The sequence below is a fragment of the Gymnogyps californianus genome, chromosome 1, assembly GCF_018139145.2.
Source record: "Gymnogyps californianus isolate 813 chromosome 1, ASM1813914v2, whole genome shotgun sequence".
NCBI lineage: Eukaryota > Metazoa > Chordata > Aves > Accipitriformes > Cathartidae > Gymnogyps > Gymnogyps californianus.
The window spans coordinates 80,877,742-80,901,883 of NC_059471.1; the positions used below are offsets into that span (position 1 = coordinate 80,877,742).

Consider the following 24,142-nt stretch of genomic DNA (forward strand, 5'->3'; position numbering starts at 1 on the left):
AATTTTTCATTAGTATGGTTGTGTACTGCTGGAATACATGCTTCTGAGAAGTGTTCGTGTTCACCAGCATAGGCAGCAGTGGGAGACATAAGCCATATGTACGATGACATGCACATGTGCATATGTAGTGGTCCCACCTCCAATGTGGGAAAATACAAGTATAATTATAAATTTTCTCCTGTTGTGCAAGAATTACTGTACAAACATTCTTCCCCGAAATTCCACTCATACTTGAGCAAGTGCTGTGTGGTGGAGTTGTGACTTGTGCTGCATGAACAGGATGTGTGTTTTAGTCAGTGCATCTGCACTTGTGACAGATACTTTTGCCAAACAGAAATACAGATGTTTGTCAAACTGAGTAGTTTTGTCATAATTAAATATATACCTTCTTAATCAGGAAGAGCAGCTAATGGCGTATGTAATGTTTTGATATTTATTTAAAACTTTTTTTTTAAGTCTTTGGAGTAATGTGCCTACTCTTACAGCTAATTATGTCAGCAACATGTGTTATACAATGAAGCTTTTGGAAAAGAGCTACGAATGAAAGCCAATTTGGAAAATGTCCATTTAGAGTAGTAAGCATACTCTAATTTCAGAATATAAGAATTCTCCTGTGCTACATCACAATTTACTACTAAATCCATGCAGCTTTTTGAAGCTCCTATTTGTATGTTTTGTGTAAATTTCCATTATTTTAATCCATGGTGGTTTTAGTGCATTAGTTGCTAGTTCACAGCACAATCCTATAATTTCTTAAGAAAAAAATAACCTTTGTCATGTGAGTATGAATTACATGACCCAGTATAATTATCTTATTGGTTAATTATCTCTCATTAGTCCTAGGAAGAATTAGACCTCTAAAGTAGAGAAAAGGTGGCAAGATATTCGCAGAGATGCCAAAAATGCTTGCATACCTAATTCCGATGGTAAATTTTGCATGAGGAAGGAATTTCTTCTAATGTTCCGTCATGATATTAAGTAACGGAGTTGTAAGGAATGGTATATAGAACAAGTACACAAAATGAAGAATCTGAAATTATGAACACCAAGGTCTGTTTAGAAAAAAGGAAAATTTCTTTTTTTAAGAAAGATTTGTTTTGTTTTGTTTTTTTAAAATCTGAAATATATGGCAACAGAGTACTGATGATTAGGGGCAAAAGGGCAGGATACCATAATGTGAATGATGCCTAGGGGTATAAATTGCTATAGATTCGTCCCTCTCCACAGAACTGGATTTTGCTTTTTTCAGGTTCCTGACTCAGAACAGACTTAAGATGTTGGTGCTTAATTCTAGCTACATGAATGTTTCATGTCCTGCTCAGATAAGTATGTGCCCTAGGAAGGTAGATGGATACTATTTCATCTTGTCAATAAACTGCATAAAAACACTGGTAGCCTTTTGTCGTGGTTTAACCCCAGCCAGCAACTAAGCACCACGCAGCCTCTCCCCCCTCCCAGTGGGGTGGGGAGGAGGGAAAAAAAAAAAAAGTAAAACTCATGGGTTGAGATAAGAACAGTTTAATAACTAAAGTAAAATAAAATATACTACTAACTAATAATAATATAATAATAATAGTAATGAAAAGGAATATAACAAAAAAAAGATAAATAAAACCCAAGAAAAGACAAGTGATGCACAATGCAGTTGCTCACCATCCACTGACTGATGCCCGAGCAGCAATCTGCCTCTCCTGGCCAACTCCCCCCTGTTTATATACTGGGCATGACATTCCATGGTATGGAATACCCCTTTGGCTGGTTCAGGTCAGCTGCCCCGGCTCTGCTCCCTCCCAGCTTCTTGCACACCTGCTTGCTGGCAGAGCATGGGAAACTGAAAAGTCCTTGGCTTAAGATAAGCGCTACTTAGCAACAACTAAGCGTGTTATCAACATTATTCTCACACTAAATCCAAAACGCAGCACTATACCAGCTACTAAGAAGAAAATTAACTCTATCCCAGCTGAAACCAGGACAGCTTTTTATTGACATGCCTTTATTACTGTGGCATCATGAGAGATTTACATCAATTGTATTAGCAGTCTGTAAGAGTGACCCTCTGATGCCTGACCGTACCAGTCAGCTCAGATACTGCAAGTTGACTGGGTGGACCAGCTTGGGCAGAAACTGCCATGCAGTCCTTTCTGCAACTTGCTTTGTGAACCTTGTTTGATAATTTTAGAGCAATTGTGTTGCAGTTCCTGCCCTAGAAAAACATATTTAATGCTGTATTTAATGTTTGCTTTCTTCATATTTTCATGTTTGAATTCTGAGCAAAAGTGGAGTGGGGGAAACTCTCTTCCTTTACTGGGACAGTAATAAACAAGAACAGAGGGGAAACTAAGGGCGAGGTTACCCAGATCTCTTTTGTTTCCATAATAATATGCATTTTTGTTTTCTTGAGGGTTATCCCACTAGCTTCCAAGTTTTTATTGCTTTAAGAAAGGAGAATTGAAATTCCGTTCAGAGTGCACAGCAGAAACATGGGTTTGGTAGAGTGGCAACAGATATCTGCATCTATTCAGTTTGAGGTACTACATACTTAGAGTAAACGGGGTTGTATAAATTATATAATGATGAATTAAGACAGCTTTAGGGTTTGTTGCCTATTTTAACACCGGGGTGGGGGAGGAAGGAAAAAAATGTGTCTTCTTGTTTGAACTTGGCTTTAAATACTGGAATTGTTGAGGAAGATGGTGGCAAAGGAAGGCTTCAGTGTGTAATTTGGGTGCTCTGTGAGCCTGAATACCAATTCTGAACAGGGAGCAAAAGTTAATGCGAAGAACAAGGTCTGTTGTCACATTTTAAAACCCTCAAATTTTAGGAGGAGCCTGACCCTTCTTTTGAAGGTTTTGTTTGTTTGTTTGTTTTCTTTGCAGAGAAATGGGTAAGGGAATCAACAAATATGACATGTTTTAAAATTCAGTGCCTTAGTGAGACTTTTTTTCTTTAAAGTTGAATAATACTGCAAAGGGGAACTCTTGTTGAAGAAGTTGCTATCGGTTATTATGAGAGCAGGTTATTCTCTTCTCGTTAATGCTTATGTCTGCTAGATTGTTGCTTAAACATGTCACGTTATGTTCTGCTCACTCCACTGCATAGCAGTGGGTTCCTAAATGAATACTTCAGCAGTAACTACTAAAAATTACTTTTACTTTCGTGATAAAGTCAAGTTTTCAGGAGTTGATAAGAATATTCTTACAAGAATTATTGAGGAATGTTATACTTTCTCGCTGCCTGAAAAATGAGCATCTGTGCTACAACAAAAATGGAAGATCCCGAATAGCAGGCGTGACTATAAGCCAATGATGGTATGAGTTTGTCAAGATAAGTATTCTGTTAAAAATGGGCTGTTTGAGAGAAAGTATTTAAAATGGAAACCTAATACTGTTTGTAAAATTCCTGTGGCTTTTGGCAGACTCATCACAGTGCTTTTTGACACTAACAGGCAATGAAGCAGTTTTTTCTGTTGCTGGGTCTTAATCAGTGCTACCTGTGTCTCGAAGCGTTGCTTTTTTCTTGAAACCGCAGCAGTCTGTAGACATAGGCATAGATGCAACTTAAATTTTATGTAAAAGGTTACATTTAGACTGATTGACTGAATGAAATAGGTGAAATTTATTTTCAGTAAGTATTCTATTGCTATCCACTAGGTCTTTCAATGTCTTCCTTTGAGGCATGTCAAAGTTCTTCACAAACAAACTATAAGTTGATGAAACTAGACTTTTCCTTTAATTAATATTAATGCACAACCACACCTACATGACCATACAGACACAGTCCATTTATTTTTTTCTTTGATTTGTCAGTAAGTCCTACCCTTCCCCTAGTTATACAGTGGTTTTACAGGCTGTTGGATTGCATTCAGTATGTTATAGGGCACATTGGCAAGCTGTGATGTTGTTTTCCTGGGATGGACAGGAAGGCAGAAAGATAAGCCAGCCTTGTTGGAAGTGTATGGTAGTTGCAAAGTAAAAAGCCTTGAACCTTATGATCATAAAGATTACTTTATTAGGTCATATTTTTCCTTTTGGAAGTCTGTTCCTGTTACCAGTTTGAAGAGAAAATGTGAGTTGTTTCTATGCATAACCTCTTTTTTAACCATTCTCATCATTGTTCATAGTAGCTGAAAGTACAAAAATGTAGACCTATAAAAAATGCTTAATGTTACCTGTGCAGATTACATATATAAACAGCCTATATATAATCATCCATAAGTCAACTTGCACAAGTAAATACGGATAAGCTAACCCTTTCAAACTTCTCTGGTAGGAGGTTTGTTAGAATAAGTAAACTGCATATAGAGAAAGTTCACTTTTGGCCTTCTGGCTATTTTTTTTCATAGCACAGGTATGTCCTCGTTTCTTATACAGGTTATTTTGTCATTTTGGAAAAAAGATAGCAAGGTATGTTTAAGAACAATGTAAGATGTCCGTGAGTTCAGCTGGATTCCTCTGGGTTGGATGCCACTGGCTTCCGTAAAATGCAAACCCAAACTCTTGGCTAAAAGTAAACGGGAGTTATTTCTCAGGAATTCTTAAATAAGATGTGTACAGCTTATCTGGATGAATGCTATACTAAATAACAGCAGTAGGAGGGTGTCTAGATGTTGATGAGGTGCTAGAAAAAAATCAAAACTTGAGCTATGCTTTGCAAGTGTTACATTGGTGTGAGGGAGGAATGGGACTGGGGTTCTTCAGGTTCAGGATCAGCACCGACAGCAGGCTTCTTCCACTGTCCCTGCTTCCAGCATCTCCATCTTTTCCACTCTTGTCTTAGCCTTATTCTTAGTCCAGGTAAGCTGGGTCCATTTTTGTTCTGTTCTTGCCTGGGTGCCAGCCTGAGGTTGTCAGGACTGTAAGGGCTAGGAAGCTTGCCTGCTGGACTTGTGCTGCACTGGAGGGGCTCTTGCATAGCGAGATCCCCAAAGACTACAATTTGTACCTGTTCAGTTGCTCTGTGGAGGTAGAATATACGCAGGCCTGCTGGTGTGGGTTATGCGGGCTGAAAAGGCCTGGATATGCTTCCAAATGCTATTGTGGTAAATCTCACTGAGTTGGAAAAAGCAAATTTTATTTAGAAGCTATAAAATGTGTCTAGCAAAGCTTAGGTACTAATAGCAAAAAAACCATCCCTGACGCTAAGCAGCCCCACCTTCTTTTTCTTGATATATTAGCTCTATGCTTTCAAAGCATCAAGGTGGTTTTTAGTTTATTTTTTTTTAATTCTAGTACAAGTGTTCAGCAGTGATGAAATGTTTCCAATTTCTATTGCTGAAACAATGGAATCACTTTGAAAAAAACTTTAAAAATAAACATCTGTTGTTCAGTTTTTAAAACCTGCAAATCTACATGAAGTCTCTCTTCCTGATACTTTTCATCTGGAAATTGTTATCATTAGTTTCTTGGGGCAAAGATTTGTTAAATTTTTAACTTCAAATACTTTAATTGGTCCTCAATTTGCAGAGCTCATAATGGCCCTGTGATTTAAATAGACTAAGATATAACAACAGTATCCTCTTAGAAATAGTAACTGGTGATTTATAATCAGAAAGGTCTTCTCAGAGGCAGGTATTGTTTTGAATGTAGGTTGGAATAAAGTATTAATCAGTTTATGTATATATATTCTTAAAAAGGGAAATGGTGGGTGTTTTACCATACTTTTTAAACACTTCTGATTTGAGGAACTCTGAAGTGAGGTTTCAGCATGCAGTCAGTTTTTACAGCTGTAATAAATCCTCCACAAAAATGCTCTGTTATAGTGGAAGTGACAGCAAGCCCTTAATCAAAACAGTGGAGTGGACACAATTATAAAAATTGAATAAATACTTAAAGAACTGTACCAAGTGACAGCTTTTCAAAATATGATGCTTTCTTTAAAACAAAAAACAAAGGGAAAAAAAAAAGAAAAAGATTGCTGGGCAAATATCCAAATGTTTAAATACACAAAATAAAGAGCAATTAGAAAGGGCCATGATAGACTGTGTCCTATTACTGAACTCTACCCTTTAAAAAAATGTTTCCAAATTGATTTTTAAGAACCACCTGTTGACAGAAGGCAGTGCTCCTGTCAGCCTGCCAGCTCATGGTCTGCGCGACGTGATGGGGGACACTTCGAAAGAGGACCTGGCCGAGGCGGGTTTCTCTGCCTGTTCCGAGGTTCTGTGACAGTGACCGTGAACCATTGCCCTCCGGTCTAGGGAAGATAGAAACTGCTGTTAGGGAAATACATTGCCCTGGACTAAACATTCCTAAAATTTAGTGCTGTTTGCTGTGATGTTCGAACATAATCTGGGGAAGAGCAAGTATGGGCAATGACTGGTGGGATGTGAAATGATGATACCAGGTAGAAGGGAAGTTCTGGCTTCTGTGTTAAGGTAGAGTGTCACCAAATGCAGCAGTCACTGACCTGCCTGATCGAAATGCAGCAATTGCCAAGTTAGTAGTATTGGATAGTACTGCATAGGCCCAGATTTTGCAAGTTAATAGCACATCAATCGTTAAGCTTGCTTTTCTTTGTATGGTGTTCCTTAAAGTTCGTATTGGGCAGTTAATGCTGGTTGTTGGACCTGCAGCCTGTGGGGAGAGGTGGTTCGGGGTTATGGGTGCCCTCCAGTGACTTGAAGGTTTGTGTGGAATTCCTTGCTTTGCTGCAGACATCCTGCATCGTTTTGGGCCTTGTTTCCATATATGCTTCTGAGCCCATCTGTAAAAGGGGGATAGAGTTAGTTCCCTGCCAGCTGTCCTTCCAACAGTCTCTTTAATGTCCAAGTACTAAATCAGAAGTGGGAGAGAAAGGATGTGAAAGAATGTAAAATCAAATGTGTTAGCCTTGCCCAGCTTCTAGTGCATACATGCCTGTGCAAGATGCCTTACGTATACACACCCATTCTCTTTGGACCAGTTTGGTCCTGTTGCAGTTTGCACCCCTGTTTTATCCTGCCTTAGTTTGACCCATGAGTCTTGCTGATGAATGCAGCCCTTGCTGCTCAAGACTGCATTTGCAGAACGTCTAGCTGGAGTTAGGTCAGTTCTATTACTTTTATGTTGATTCCTCAAAGTTGCACAAATGCCAGGCTTGAACTTTAAAGGTATTTCTCCTTTGTTTAACTCTGTGCAAATCAAAATAATTAACACTTCCTATATTTTACTTGTTCTGAAGATCTCATACAAGGATTGTTAGTTTTTTGGAAAAAATCCGTATTAGGTGCTCATAAGACAAATAACCACAGAATCATTTCTTGGCTGTACGAGAAGTGAATTATGATAAAATAGTTTATCACAGCCGATAGCAGAATGCTGATAAATGGTGCTGTTTTTTCCTGTGTTTGTCTCTGGGTTTGGGTTTCCATCCCGTCTCCCACCCTGTCCAAAGACAGCATGGACAAGAAGCTCGTCATTGTAAACAAAACTAGATCTCATGTGTGACACAGCATTTCCCCAACCTGTCTCCTGTTTGTTTATACAGGTGCCTATAGAGGAATGTGGGTATTTTAAGTAAAGCGTCAGATCTGATAAACGCAGAAGTGAAGGGGTCACATTCTAGAAGTGGTGCTCCCCATCAACACTGCAGCATTTTAAAGCTGCAAATATAGGCCATTATTTTCCCTTTTGTGTGTATTGCCAACAGTGGAAATACAGACTTGTAAGTGTCCTTTGAATGTGTTTGTGTATCTAGCTGTTAGACTTTTCTCCACGGCTCAGATCTTCCCCCATTTCAAGGCGCTCTCTCCTTTTCACAGGAAGAATTTCACATACCAGAGTTACATGTGTGTTGTTTTTCAATCACATAAATTTTTGTTCCTACTATCTACATCTGCATCTTGTATCAGTGTCTCTTCCTGTTTTGTGGATATGATATTTTATAAGCAAAAATAAATTTGGGAAGATAGGACAATTAATGTAGATACTGTTATGACGGCAGAAGTCTGCGATTCCAGTCCTCCCTGATGCATGGATCCCAAAGTTTGCCTTTGCTCTTGGCTATAGGGAGGTCATCAGGGACAGCAGGGTGAGAGCTGGAGACTGTCTAAGCAGATGCTTTTCATCAGCAAACATCCTGTTCATCTCCTTTTGAAAACACTTTTTTGGTAGCAGTATCAACATCTCTGCTAAGGATAGGCAGTCATGGTGTTTACTCTGGTTAATTTAGCATAGTAAGAGGGGTATGATTTTTTTAATATATATCGAAAGCATGGTTTGAGGGCATTTCTAGAACTCTACTCATCCAAGATAGGCAGTGTAACTACATCTGTTTTTTGAAGGCTTATGTCCATTATTTATAGGAAAATAAGGTGTTGATTGTTTTTCTTGTATGTGTCTTTTGTTTCCTGCTATTGCTATAAAAATGTTAAGATGTATACTTTATGGGCGTTCAGTTCCTGCAAGTACTCCAGGCTGAGCAGAGGGGTTGTTCAGGGTTATGTCCAGTTGCATCTGCCTGCTGACAGTGACTGAGACAGATCTGTTCTCAGTCTCATCTTAAGATGAAAGACGTCATCTTAAAACCTCCCTCTGCATTTTCAAGGCTTTATTTTCAGCTATTGACCTAGTTTTTCTGGGCACCTGAAATTCAGAAAGAAATGGATGCTAGTTAGATAAATTATATGGGCTTAAATCTTAAAACTTGGGCTTAAATCCTGAACACAGCGTAGCATAGCTGACTGTAGATGGGTGAGTGAAATACATTCATGTTTGAGGTGTGAAAGATAGTTGTGAAATTTTCAAGTGTATTTGCTAGTTCCAAAATATTTATGTATTTTGGTTGGGATTTACACTTCTAGTGAAGGTCTGATGAGATGGAAAGTTTCTCAATGGGTGAATAAATAAAAACAGTAATTGGTAAGACTAGTAAACAGAAAACGAGAAAACCTGAAGGAGAAGCTGGAATGGCACTGTCCGAGTTTGAGCAGAGGAGGCAGGTTGGTAGAGCAATATTTTTGAAGAGGTCTTTTCCTCATGGATTTTTTTTGGCTGTGTTTCTTTAGACGTGTGCAAAGTCTAATGCTTTTTTTTTTTTCAGTCATTATGACTAAAGGACTTCTAGTGTAACTGAAGAAATTGTATTTTTCCTGTCTAGCTGACTTTCCCATTTCCACTTAAAAGTGCATTGTCAAGTGGAATTGCATTCATACAGCCATTTGGGGATCTGAGTACGAAAGGTTTATGTTTAAATTTGTTCAGCTCGGGGAGCTTTTACTGTGAATGGATGTGTAGTTTTTAAATTCTCCCTAGCTGCAGCTGATGTGGAGGGAAGGTATTAAAGAAAGCCACTTCTAGTTTTCATGAGGATAACTTCAGCTTTGTGCTTAGGTTTTGATTTTTTAAATTTTTTTTGAGTTTTTTTTGATTAGTGTTGTTTTGGACAGCCAAAGTCTCTCTGGAAAGCTTGCACTGTGTGGAATGTGTAGTCTCCCTGCTGAAATGAAAACTCAGAGGGGGTAACTGAATACTCCCTGCCGTCAGTGCATTGCCAGCCTGAAGAAAAAACAAACAGCTTACTGAGAACAATGAACATTCCTTGAAACCCTAGGAGACAGATTTTTGCGTGCCCCCCCCCCGCTTTTTTTTTTTTTAAAGACAAAAAAAGACCCTGTTGAAGTCTTCAGGCCCAGGTGTCAGGGCCCAGGGGCTTCTCACACCTTTTCATTAGGTTGGTGCCTTGCTCAGGGCATAAGTGCCGCCACTGGTTGGCATCTACATTTTGGAGTTTAAAATGTGTCCTCCTACAAGATATTTTCCCTCTTTTTTCTTTTTTTTTTTTTTTCTCCCACCTCTGTTTGACCTTCTCCCTACAATTGTAGCGATTCAACTCTGACTTTCATTAATGTTTTCATGCTGCTTTTCTAACCTACTGGGCTTCAGACCTCCAAACGTAGTTTATTTAGTAGTAACCCAGAAATGCATCTGAACACTTGAAAGACTTGCAGTTGCCTGTTAGGAGGCTTGAGATACACGAGTTGTAGGCTGCCTGTTCTCTTGTCCCTCGTATGGCAGCCACCCTGTACTTGGCATCCCTGAACTGAAATCTTTCCTTGCATATAAGCCATTTCCACTGCTGCTCCCTTGTTTTCAACTTTACTGAAGATTTGCAGTGATAATTCGGTATTCTGGTAAATTCTTTGTTCAGAGGATATGCAAGCAGGTCAGAGGGCAGGTCATAGCTTGAGAACTAGATGTATTGGGATGTAGAAACTTGCTCTGTCTTTAATTATCTGTGTTGTTATTAAGATAAGTTCTGGAAATAAAGTTGCTTGATTAGTATTAATAATGAGCGTTTTATAATGGGATATAAGACTAAGCATTTTTCATGGCATTCTTTTTGGCTTAGATTTACAGGTCTGAAGATTTTTAGGAACATTTATCGTAAACTTACATAAAGAGAGCTTTTATGTGCCTACAATGAGATTGCTGTGGTGTATGAGATCATCCTAATGTACTTTCATCAAGAGATATTGCTTTTTTTATTAGGTTATTTAATTTATACTTTTGTTGCTGGAGTGTTCCTAAAACCTATACTGTGAGCTTCAGAATTCATGAAGTTAGGTTTCCTCTGGATTTATCTCATTGTTGATTGACTTTGGTGCCTCAGAAGATGGCAGTTCTTTATGAAGCTTTCTGCAGTTGGGGCAATTACAAGGAATTATTCTTTGTAGGTTCACTGGCATTTAATAATGTGGGACTTGGAGATACTGTAGTCAGTGCAAAATATAAGGAAGACATAAATGAAAGTCTTTGAAGACAAAGTGTGAAATCTACAAGAAGAGGTGGGATATGGATTGTGAGCAAGTGAGGGAGGAATAAAATTAAATGTGTAGATCATGAGCCCAAGCAACTCGGAAGCCGGAGGCTGCGTTCACAGCAAAGGAGATGGGAAGAAACTGAGAAAGCCAAGGGCCTGAACTGCAAAGTGTTCAACACTACAGCTATATTTAGAATCAGAATCATTTAGGTTGGAAAAGACCTTTAAGATCATAGAGTCCAACCATTAACCTAACACTGCCAAGTCCACCACTAAACCATGTCCCTAAGTGCCACATCTACACATCTTTTAAATACCTCCAGGGATGGTGACTCAACCATGGGCAGCCTGTTCCAATGCTTGACAACCCTTTCAGTGAAGAAATTTTTCCTAATATCCAATCTAAACCTCCCCTGGTGCAACTTGAGGCTGTTTCCTCCTGTCCTAATGTTTGTTGCTTGGGAAAAGAGACCGACACCCACCTTGCTACAACCTCCTTTCAGGTAGTTTTAGAGACTGATAAAGTCTCCCTTCAGCTTCCTTTTCTCCAGGCTAAACTACCCCAGTTCCCTCAGCCGCTCCTCATAAGACTTGCTCTCTAGACCCTTCACCAGCTTTTTTGCTCTTCTTTGGACACGCTCCAGCACCTCAATGTCTTTCTTGTAGTGAGGGGCCCAAAACTGAACACCATATTCGAGGTGCGGCCTCACCAGTGCTGAGTACAAAGGGACGATCCCTTCCCTAGTCCTGCTGGCCACACTATTTCTGATACAAGCCAGGATGCTATTGGTCACCTTCTTGGCCACCTGGGCACACTGCTGGCTCATACTCAGCCAGCTGTCGACCAACACCCCCAGGTCCTTTTCCGCTGGGCAGCTTTCCAGCCACTCTTTCCCAAGCCTGTAGCATTGCGCCTCAGTACCCGTGGGTGGATCCCATCCAGCCCCATAGACTTGTGTGTGTCTTAAGTGGTGCGGCAGGTGCAGCAATTCCCCTTGGATTATGGGGGCTTCCTTCTGCTCCCTGTCCCTGTCTTCCAGCTCAGGGGGCGGGGTACCCGGAGAACAATTGGTCTTACTATTAAAGACTGAGGCAAAGAAGGCATTAAGTACCTCCCCTTTTTCCTCATCCTTTGTCGCTATGTTTCCCCCCACATCCAATAAAGGATGGAGATTCTCCTCAGCCCTCATTTTGTTGCTAATGTATTTATAGAAACATTTTTTTATTGTCTTTTATGGCAGTAGCCAGATTAAGTTCTAGTTGGGCTTTGGTCCTTCTGATTCTCTCCCTGCATAACCTGATTTGAAATCAGTTCAAACTGTTGGTTCTTGCTGGTCTGGCTGATCAAGCTTTTGAGATTTGTTTTAAATTTTGAAAATGGGTAGCTCGTAATGTTTTTTTTTTCCTTCATTGGGGTCGGAATTGCCAAAACCTGACTCTTTAATTTATCTTGTGCATGTGTCGCCACATGTTATGAATAGTTGTGTAAAAATTCAATGCATGTGAGAGATGCTTGTGGCAGCAAAATAATCTTCTAGTGAATTTCCCTTAGCATTGCTGTGTTCTTCAGCATTGTGACATATTGTTTTTCTTCCTTGGATCTCAGACCATCATCTCTTCTTCTAGCCAGAGCTGTTAGCTGTATGGATTGTAAATTCTCAGATATTTTCCTAAATGTTATGTGCCTGATGAAAATCACTTTATTTTCTAGACCAGCTTGTTGAGCAATATTTTAGGGTTTCATTGCATGCCAGATTTTTGGAGTTGACTGTGTGGTTAATATTGTTGACTATATAGTTAATGTTATTGCTTACCTTCACTAGAGAACCAGACTTTAAGATGCCTGCCCAAAGCTCTATTTGCAAGTATGGTTACCTGTACAGTATTCAATGGAGGTCAAGATTACAGATGCTTTGACTCCCAAATTTCCATCAAGCTTTCTAGTTTTCTCAGGACATTTCCCCCCTTCCATTTCTTTCCTATTCTAATTGTCTCTGTATCATTACTCTTTCTTTATAGCATTTTTGAATGTATCTTTTAAAATTACTTTAAGCACTTAATTATTGTATTAATTATTGTATGAAGCCAATATTGTAAGCTCATTAACTTATTTTAAAGGTGGCACTATGCAACCTCTAATTCTACCATTTGATGTGCTTTTTCTTCAGATTGAAGATGGGAGCAAAGCTGCAGCTGTGGACAAGTTACTGGCTGGGGATGAAATTGTTGGCATCAACGATGTGGGCCTCTCCGGTTTCCGACAAGAAGCGATCTGTCTGGTGAAGGGTTCACACAAAACACTGAAGCTTGTAGTAAAAAGGTAAGCTTGTGTTGTTCAGCTGGAAAATCAAATGTGTTTCCAGGCTATAAGCTACTGGGCAACTAAATTTGCCAAGACTTGGCAAGATAATGACTTTCATTCAGTGTTATTAATGTGCATATTACGTGCTGTTACCTCCTCCTTGAACACAGACTCTCTATGGAAGATGATGTGGGGAGAGGTAGCCTATTGATCAGAGCAAAAACTGGGGCAATATATTCTGTGAATACTGTTGTGATGTGATGGGTCGGGACTCTGTTCCTTTCTGTCCTGAAGTGCAGGGCCCAAAGCAGGCTGTCCAGCCAGCCCTGCTTCCCTGCCTTTGGTGTGCGGATGCAGGCAATGCTTTTTAGTGTGTTTGCTGTGCAGGCCAGTTGGGCTGTGAGGAGCGGGTTACATGGAAAGCTTTTGGAAAAGCGTTTTCCTGCTTTGTGAGAATATTTGAGGTCTCAAGCATTTCTTATGTGGTTTGGGTAAAGAGTACTTTCAGTTAGTTATTAGTGAAGGGGAAAAAACTGAAACAGTTTATCAAAACAGAACACATTTTTGGTATAGAAACTTTTTGTTTTGTCATTTTGACTTACGACTTTTAAGTTCACACTTTTTTTACTAACTTGAATGAAAAATAAGTTTAATAAAAAAAATTTTGACAAAAGTGAACAGATGTTAAAGTAGGTTAAATCTTGTAACTTCTGAAAAAAAATTCAAACCAGGAAATTTGAACAACAAAATCTTTCTCATTAATGTCCTACTCTGATGAATCAGAACTTTCTAATGAGTTACTTTTATCAAATTATACCAACCAGTCTTTCATGTGAGAATTTTGGGTGTGTCTGTTAGAATCAAAAAAAGAATTTTGTCACAACACAGAAAATGCGGAGAATTGGGGTTCGACAGGTATGATGATCCAGTCTATAAATATAACCACTGTTTGAGGCTGTCTTAAATGAGGACTGTCTTTTGTGAGATAACACTGATAGGTAAGAGAGGTACAAAAGCATGCTTTTCACCTTAGGTTTAAGAAGGTGTTTTTGACAGAAGGAATTATGGGAACCTGAATCTCTTTCACAGGTGATAGTTTATATCCTCACCAATAGCTACTTTCAGAAGCTCTTCCAAAATTTTTGTAGCACTAAAGCTAATAAATGCAAAATAAAATGCATTCACAACTATTATAAATCATGTTGATGTTCAGCTGTTTCAACTTGCACTGGGTATTCCAGTAAAAGCACTTTTAGCAGAGGTTACATCAGCTGTTTCTGTCACAGAAAGGGAGAACTTCAGGGTTGAGAAGTTTTATAGACATTAAAGAATCTGCCAAGACAGCAAGTCTTAATTACTGCAAAAAGCTACAGACCAAGTGGAAAGATTCCCTCTTTCTTGGTGCTTTTCAGTTTTATGACAGTAACTTGCTCAGAATCTGTGAATTCTGATCTATCTTTGGAAATGGCAGAAAGTTTGATGCTGAAATACCCTCATAAGAGACACAGCTATGCCGTTCTTGTCATTCACAAGTACTTCACACGTGATTTTGGAGAACTTTCATACAGCTAATCAAGCGCTGATTTGCTGCTGGGGATTTGCGGCCTTTCTCTGCAGGCAACAGAGCCCCATTGCTATGCATGCCTGAATGCAGTTTGGTGCAAAGCTGATGGATTTTCATCAGTCCTTTCTCATCCCTCCTCTTTTTCCTTCCCTAGCACATGTGCAATGGGCAAAAGCAACCTAGCTGTTCTAGCCAAGAGGCTGAAATAGGGACTATTGTTAGGGAAAACATTTTTATCTTAAATTCATGAAGACTTCCATAGCTCCCAAAAGAGGCAAGAGCCTTTTGGGTCATTGACAAGCCTGCATAATATTAGATAAAATTTCATAAAACTTACTGAATGAAATTAGCTAAGGTTTTTGTCTGTGGTTTTTCAACTTTGCTCTTTCTCTTGGAAAGTTGCCTTAGGACATCAGTCCTTTGACGGTCAGAAACCTTTTAACATCCAGTCTCATTTTATTCCTGGCCAGCTTGTTCTCATGCACTGCTGTCTGTGTGCTGAAATAGCTTTTCTTTTCCTGTTGGAAGTTCAAATGATGCAGGTTTTTATAAAAGCCTTGTTGCATGCTCTCTTTCAGAAGTTACGATTTGAACAACAGTATTGTTTTGTTTTGTTTGCCCTAAATCTTAGGCTGAATTTTTATGAGTGCTTTAAACAGTCCTGTCTTTAAGCAAACCAGTTGTTTAGTCTTTGTATGAGCACTCCTGCAGGTCTGGATTGAATTGGATCAGGGAACTGATCTGACTGCAAAATTACTTGGGGAAGTAGGTTTTCAGCTGGATAGGACCACCACTTTTCAGAGGCAGTCTGCACTTTAATTAATTACAGCAATCTTGAAATGACTGCCTTAGCATTTTTAGACTATTTCAGTCTTCTTTAGATCCACCCTTACTGTTCTCTGGGGAGACTGGGGATAGTCCCACAATTCCCTTTCACCGAGTTACATGTAAGATGAAGTATTGATCTGCAAGTCATCTTAGCATCTTTTTGCCTGCTTGCCATGTGTCCTTTGTGTAGCACTGTGATGCTTCTCTATAGTGTTAACATTTTATTCCGTCTGGGTGTCAATATGATAATCTGAAGCACAAAGTAGACAAATGGTTTGAAGTTCAACAACCCGGTCCTGAAGGTTAAAAGGATCTTTGTTTAATCATGTTTGTCCTTGCTATCTGTGAGAGTTAGCTTGGGAAGCCAAGATCTAGATTTTATGTTGAAAACTTTTTCTCCATAGGGTTGTTTGTGGTATCTATTTCTAGACTGATCCAGAAGTAAAAAGCAAACTTTTAAAAAAATATCATGATGTGGAAAAATCACTTTTTAACAAAATTCTTCTGGAAAGTAAAGAACTTCCTTCCTATTAATGTCAGTAGAATTAATCCAGAAAAACGAGGTTTTATTTGTCACTGCTGAGAAGCGTGTCCATGTGAAATTCCTCCGTATGGGTCACTCCTTCAGGCAGTAATGCCACATCCTGATCTTATATTGATCTAACTATTTCTGTACCTGGGAAGCAGTAGGGCATGCTATTTTTGGTTTAGAAGTCTAGTGTACGTACAGTGAAGACCAAGTGAAAAAGTTTTGCCATAGTGAGTAACGTATTTCATTCATGATAATTAACTTGTGACTGTGGCAAAAGTTTCTCAGGGGGCTGGTGTTGTTCAGCAGTGGTAGCTGGCTTCCACAAAATTATTTTTTACCCCCTATTTTTAAAGAATCTGATGCTTGACTTGCATAGGGAAAATAACATTGGTCTCTAAACAAAAGTGCCTGCAGTACCAAATATTCAGCATAGATGTGCTGGCTATCAGCATACATGCTTTGCTGTATTTTTTGGAAACATTGCATAGTTGGGGTCTAAACCAAATCAGGACTATGCAACTGGCTCAACAACAAACATGATGTTTAAGTAGCTTACATATACTGATGGTTGAACAAGTGTGGTATACTTTTGGTCTTGGATTAAAAGAGGACTCAGGAGGCTTCATGTTGTTTTCTCAAGTGGATTTGTCAAAACAACACATCTTAATTACGTGCTAGTTCTTCAGTGTAGTACTGAGTCATTTCTTGAGTAGATTCCTGTCCTGGTTTTGGCTGGGACAGAGTTAACTCTCTTCTTAGTAGCTGGTACAGTGCTGTGTTTTGGATTTAGTGTGAGAATGATGTTGATAACACGCTGATGGTTTAGTTGTTGCTAAGTAGCGCTTATCTTAAGCCAAGGACTTTTCAGTTTCCCATGCTCTGCCAGCAAGCAGGTGTGCAAGAAGCTGGGAGGGAGCAGAGCCGGGGCAGCTGACCTGAACTAGCCAAAGGGGTATTCCATACCATGGAACGTCATGCCCAGTATATAAACGGGGGGAGTTGGCCGGGAGGCGCGGATCACGGCTCGGGAACTAACTGGGCATCGGTCAGCCAGTGGTGAGCAATTGCATTGTGCATCACTGTTTTTTTTCCTTCCCCCCCCTTCCTTTTTTTGTTATATTCTTTTTCATTACTATTATTATTATTCTATTTCATTATTACTATTGTTAGTATTATATTTTACTTTAGTTATTAAACTGTTCTTATCTCAACCCACGAGTCTTACTTTTTTTTGCCTTTCCTCCTCCTCACCCCACTGGGAGGGGGAGGGGGAAGCGGCTGCGTGGTGCTGAGTTGCTGGCTGGGGTTAAACCACGACAATTCCTTTCTTAGGAAAATGGAAAGGAAACAATGCTTAGGACATTTCTTACAGGAATTGTATGTGAATTTCTCTTGGTTTGGAAAAGGTGTGTGCATGTCTATACATACACATGTAAAATTGCTCTGAGTGTTGATACTGAGGTGATTACCATATTCTGTGTAATTTAACTGTTCTGCATATGCTTCTAACTTAAATTCCCTTCTAGTTATTAAATATAATCTCCATTCCTCTGCACATGTTAGACATAAGTGTATACCACAAGTCCATGAAAGTCTGGAATAATTTTTCACTATGAATTCATGAGACACATTAAACTGTTAAAAATTGACACATAGGTGACACTTTCATTTGTGGCTTATTAATGTTAAAGGGAGGGTGGTATTATATGGCCTTTGGGAGCCACCCTAAGAAGTTATGTGGGGTTGTCCTGTTGGCTGCTTGAATCGTCTGTTAGTGGCAGTGGAAATGGGTGGGCAAGGGAGGGAGTAGCCATGAACAACTTTTCCTCAGGGTCTGCTGGTGATGGGAAGCTGAACTTTCAGTTTAACTTGACCAACTCTGCAGGTACTGCCAATGCCTGAGAACCAGCCTTAAAGTTCTGGAGTAGTTCTGGCCACGTTGCGTACACATGTGAGCGGGTGTGTTTTCTTTTCCTTTCTATACCATTTTGTTTTGGTGCCTTTATGTGGCCAAAGTGCAAGCTGTTTTTGCAATGCTGAGGAGTCCCTTGTTACAGGAGAGGGAAAGAGAGTGAGACCAAACACACTTGCCATGAGAAGCGTAGTCTGTATGCTGAAACTTACTGTGCAAAATCCTAATAAGGGAAGTGAATGTCATGATACGTGAACTATAAGCACCTAGACATGGAAAGTGAGGGTAATCTTTATTTGCATGGCACTTCATGAAGACAGCCAGCCATTTAATTTAAGCACAGCAGAAGGAGAGTTTTTAATTAATGTCCTGAGGGCTCCAAGATTGTACAGTACTGTCTCAGAGACCTGAGACCTGAGCAGAAATCTGGGAAGAAAAATATGACAGTTATTTACAGCGTTCACATGGGAGATCACTGAAATTTTGTCATGTTCTGAGTGGAAACACGCTCAACACCACCAGTGACCTTTCTGTAGTGGGTTTTGCGTAACTTACCAAGGAGATCCAGTCTTACCCATTTATGACTTGTGGAGCAGCTAGCTGTGCACTTCGTAGCTCCTTGTGGCTGCAGGAGTACTCTGCGAAACTTGGCAATATCTATTTGTGAGATGACTTGGGAAGATGAGGGATTTGTGTTTTCTGTACAATTACAAGATACAGATGGAGTACTGTGAATTCTGCCTCTTACCTGTGTTTGGCCACTTGATAGTTCTAGTTTTATAGATATCAAAATAGTGAGTATAGGAAACAAGTAGAAAAATACATGTAGTTTTGCAGACTTTAAGCAGGTATTATACATATTTAGTCCACGGTTATGGTTAAGTATTGATCAATAAAACAAATGCATTTGTGGAGAACTGCTGATGAGTAGGAGTAAAATCTATTTTGCCATTAAATTTTATTTCATTGCTTCTGGAACTAGGGATTGTTACAGCAGAACAAATAGCAGTGATTTCTCTCTTGTTGTCCAGTAGCCATAATTCTTCCTTTTTGAAGATTGACCTTGGCCTTAACTGACCAAGAACAGATTTTTCTTTTTTTTTTTTTTAATGCCTGTATTTTCAGCCAGACTTTGGAAATAGGTAGGAAACTGCAGTAGGGCTTTCCAGGGTTGTGTCTGCTTGCAGTTACCATTACTGTAAGAAGTAGGCAAGTGTGATAGCCCCTCACTACCCATGTTTCTTGGAATTGATGTGGGCGTGGAACAGCATGTGCCTCTGCAGATCTTCAGTATGCACACTTTGGGAGTGGGTATTTGTAACAGATGCACACAGCTTTAAAGTTCAAGGCTTGAACATTTCTGTGTGACTGCAGTTGGTGGAAGGGCTGGGCTGTTAAATTCCCACTTTGCAAATTCACTTGAGAAATGGGTCAGTGCATTGCGGTAGGCCCACTCTTCTGCTCTAAGCAGGATGGCCGGTTTTAAATGTGTGCCAGATAGGATGTCCTACCAGTCCCTGCTCCCAGCCAGGTCTTGTGATGGAGAGAGGAGCAAGCCATGTGTGTCAGGATATATGACAGGGCATCACTAGGCTGGGCCCTCTCTTTTTCTCCTTTGGTGCTGCCAGTGGGCTGCCATGGCTGATGGGGACAGGAGGAACCAGATAAGCACAAAGGTAACATGTGCGAATTGCACAGCACCTATAGGCCTGGTTCAGGAGCCCTTGGAGTGGATGTCCTGTGTTTTAAGGAGTGCCTAGCAATCCCAGCAGGATCTTTCTTTGAAGGAGTTTTTAATGGAGCAACTGCCAAATAAGCTAGTCTGTGTGTGCTCAGTGGGGGTCCAGAGAGGAGGCCAGCAGGCGTGGAGCTCCCTTACTGCTCAGGCATGCCCCACGCCTCCTCCACAGGCAAACCCGGGGCTGGCCGGGCCTCATCCTCCTTCAGTTGTGTGATCCTACACTTCTGATGGAAGGAATGGACGTGACAAAAGGAGGAGCGCACACTTTAATCTTACATTTTCAGCAAATTATACCTTGGAAGAGTCCTGATGAGGACCAGTTCCCCTGGTTGCCTGACTGTCAGCGGAGTCACTTAACCGACATGTTAACAGTGTGAATCCACGTTCCCTTCACCGTGACCCTAGCAATACCACCCAGGTGTTCAGATGTTTCCCCGTGCCAGCTGTCTTTTTGATGGGATGTACATCTAAAAAGCACTTTTGTTTCTTAATTTTCTGCCCACTTCACCCATTTCTTAGTTGTGTTAACGTGATTTGATTCATGCTGTTAGTGACACACTAATGGACACTTCAGGTGAATATAAACTTCAGTTCCTCCAATTGGTGGTGTATTGTCCCTGGTTTCAAAGAGCAAATTGTTGTCTCGTGGGTTTGGATGTTTGTCATGTACAATTGTCAGGACTCTCTCAATACTTACGTTGTGACTGTCATGTTTTCATCTTGTGGTGACTTTCATAATTTATTATTTCTTTACAAATCTAAAAGATCCAGCCTATAAAGCTTGAATAACAGAAAACCAAAAATACAACAGATGTCACCATGTTTTACCCAGTGAACTCCGTTAGGGCGATGTTTGGAGTACTAGGAAGGGCATAGACATTTCCTTCTAGGTAAAAGGAATCTTCTATAATTTGAATATGCTTATTCAGAAGGTTACTTGTGGCAATGCTATTCAGTTTTGTGAAGTAATTAGCAAAATTGGGCAATTTTGCTTTTTTGTGGAATGGAATATGCATCAGACGGTAACAACCTGTGAGTCATGACTGCTTTTTAGGGTTTTTTTTTCTTCAGTCCTGCAAGCACTTGTCGAAATGGTTAATTTTGAGCATGAGTAGTCTCATCCAATTTAGTGAGAACACTCACATGACTGAAGATGAAAAAGTATACAAGTGCTTACAGGATTTAACCATAGCTTTTTACCAGGCGGTACATTGGATTTATTCTTAAAACTGCTTTCCACTGGTGAATTTCAATGTAGGTGGTGGAAACTGTAATACGTAGCCCCTTGGGTGAGAGGGGGAGACAGGTGAGCCTTCTAAAATTTGGGGGTCTGAAGACTTACTCAATTCACATAGTACTTTCACATGCACACACAGAGGATTTTTGTTTGTTTGTTTGATAATACTGTAGATCTCTGCAGACTCCAGACTGAAACAGAATTGTAAGCCCATCCATTAAAGACCAAATAAATTATGTTTTTATGTCAGGAATCATCTTTGCATTTGGAAGGAATGCTTCTGTATATGTCGTATGCATTTTGAAATATTGAACTGTTTGGTGTTGTTTTTAAGCACTTAAGTGCATTGGGTTTTTTAAACACTAGTCAAGAACTTTGACATGCACATATGCAACTTCAGGAGAGTAGTAATAATACTCCTGTTTCAGTGTGTTGCAGTTCTCCTTGTGGTACTTTTATTTTAGGTTATGTATTTTACCTCCTGAAGATTAAATGACTGATGAGATTGAGAACTTGAACGCTTCTTAAATGTTTCAGCGTCAAGTAGCCTACCATGTTGAGTGTAAAGATTTTATGCTCTACTTGGTCAAGTAACTACATGTAACACCTTCCAACTTTAAAAAATTATAAAAAGGTTTTAAAATAATTTCTGAATCCAACCCTTAACTCCAGAAATATGACCACTTAAAAGAAGGGCAGGAATGCAAGAGTGTTGCAGCTTTAGTTACTGAATAACTGAACAAATTTGCATCTTATCTCTTACACAATAAACTCATTATTTTATGGTCATTGCTGCTGAATCTGCATAATACTTGATCACCTGGCAAAACAAAGTCTGGCACAGAGACACAGCTACCACACTGCTGAGTTACACGGCCCTTACGCTTTTAGTCCAGCTTCATGCTGAGTGCAGAGGAAGGACAGAGTGACAAAAGCCGGGGTTTGGCGAAATTCTTGCTGGGTTGCAATTGCAATCAGAGTCAGTTCTTTGGTCTGGCTCACAGAGCAGCCTTGCCAGAAGGTGGGCAGCTGAACCAGGGGTGGCATCTGATGGGGAAGAAAGCGCTCTGGGGGATGGTAATACGTTCAAAATCTGGCCTGAGATAGGACACGTCAGAGCAAAATAGCTTTCCCAAATAAAACTTGAAGCATCTCAGCTCGTGGCATTGTTCTTTGTGGAGGCTCAGTAATTTGCATCATGTGGCTATAGTGTTTTAACCAGGAATGAAACTAACTAAGGCTGGGCTGCCTCCTGAAATGCCCAGGGACTGGAGGAACTCTCTTTCCCCACTCCCATTTTTGGGTCACCTTGGATGTGGTTAGGTAAATCACAGCTGAAATCAGTGTGGGAATGCACCACACCTGTGTAGAAACACCGGTATTTGGAATGTGGTTTCTGAGGAAACTCAGTTCGTTTGGGACAGCTACCGGAACGGTAAGCTCATTGCACTAAGCGGCTGGGAGGCAAAACACACCCGTTGTTTCTGGCCACAAGCAACGCAAGGGTTTCCATGGCCGCGTGCTCCAAGGACGCAGCAAGTTCCTTCTTGCTGAAGGCGGCATGTTGGGCCGGTGTAGGCAGCTGTGTGCTGCTGTGCTTGCTAACTCCGTCCTGGGCAAAGGTGGTGGTGGGGAGCGTGTCCAAAGGCTGCTCTGCTTCCTGTTCCTTGCTCCTGATCCTTTGCCTCAGCCATGGTGAGACAGCCTAAAATCCCCCGTGTATTTTGACTTCTGCTGCTGCTGTTAGCATTTGCCCTGTCAGAGGCTGCGTTTTTCTTCACTGTTAATGGTGAATGAAGCCTTTTTTGTATTTATGTTAGAGGTTAATTTCTTCAGCACTTTACTTACATAGCATGATAATTTCCAAAATATTTGAAAGTAAACCCTGCTGGAACAACCGTTTATAGCTGGTTTTCAATATGTGAAGCATTTTAGATGCTTCCAGATGATAAATACTCATTAAAAAAAGTGGTTTATTATTCTTTAGAGAAATTCTGATAAATCATGGCAACAACTGAGGCAAGAGAATGACATCAGGAGTTTAATGCTGTCTAGCCATAAAAAGGTAGCGGAATCTGCACAAAATAAGGATGAGAAAAAGTATTTATGTAGCTTATATAATATACCATAAATCTCAAGATCAACACTTTTATCTCAGACATCCAGATGTGCCTGTCTAGTTCCCCAAGGCAGAGCGAGGAAAAACAGTTCCAGAATATGAAAGCTTTATCATGGTAGTCTATTGTGAATTTAGCAGGCAGGAAGATTGATGATGTCATACCTCATGCAACTTAATACCTCATTGTCGACAGTGCATATCTTATTTATAAATGAAATTGCTTCCATCCTGCTCAAGCCTGTACAGCTGGGCTGAGGTACAAGGAAAACAGGAGCAAACTGTGATGGTGAAATCCTGATTTGCTGAAGTTAATGACTGAACTCTTTAAGGGTACTAAGACTTGATAATTTATTTGCATTTATTTGTTTTCACAGATGTAAGCAGAGCATTTTGCAGGTCTCTTTAGTTTCTTTTTATGTAAAATGCAACTTACTAGGTTGTGGGATAGGAAAGGAGCCATTCTGCTGTGCTGCGACAAGGTAATACTCCTTCCAGCATGACTTCTTTTAAAAGAGGCACTGTTGGCTGTAGTGTGGTGTTGCTATTTGCTCCATTTTCAGACACAGGGTGACTGGCAGATGGGAGGTCAGACCAACTGGTTACCCGATGCATGGGAGGAGAAAGCAAAGAGCAATACTACAGACTTTATAGGTCTTGCTATGGTTGAGAGCAAGGCAAAAGGTGATTGTGTAGATCTTTGTGTGAATTTTGGCAGATGAGGATAGGCATTTAAGGTAGGATATGCTGCTTTGTTAAAAACTTAGGGATTTGGACAGATACCTATATCATAGAACTCTGTCAGTAACTTGTGTGTCAAAATACTGGTTCAATTTGCCATTCTAAGACATCTGAATATTAATAGGTTGCTTTTATTACTTCTTTTCTGTCTTTTAGAGGCCCTCCCTCCCCCCAGAAGTCTGTAAGTTAAGCATATAGAATCATAGAATGGTTTGGGTTGGAAGGGACCTTAAAGATCATCTAGTTCCAACCCCGCTGCCATGGGCAGGGACACCTTCCACTAGACCAGGTTGCTCAAAGCCCCATCCAACCTGGCCTTGAACACTTCCAGGGATGGGGCATCCACAATTTCTCTGGGCAACCTGTTCCACTGCCTCACCACCCTCACAGTGAAGAACTTCTTCCTTACATCTAATCTAAATCTACCCTCTT

The 24,142-nt window shown here is 40.2% G+C and overlaps 1 protein-coding gene across 2 annotated transcripts in view; it reads left to right on the plus strand.

Moving 5' to 3' along the window:
* The window catches only part of SHROOM2 (shroom family member 2), a 130,497-nt gene that overhangs the window by 40,052 nt on the left and 66,303 nt on the right, over positions 1-24,142 (plus strand). For both annotated transcript variants that reach the window (XM_050914886.1, XM_050914887.1), the window contains exon 2: positions 12,906-13,057. In XM_050914886.1, the coding sequence (XP_050770843.1) occupies positions 12,906-13,057 (152 nt within the window). The remainder of the gene's footprint in view (positions 1-12,905; positions 13,058-24,142) is intronic.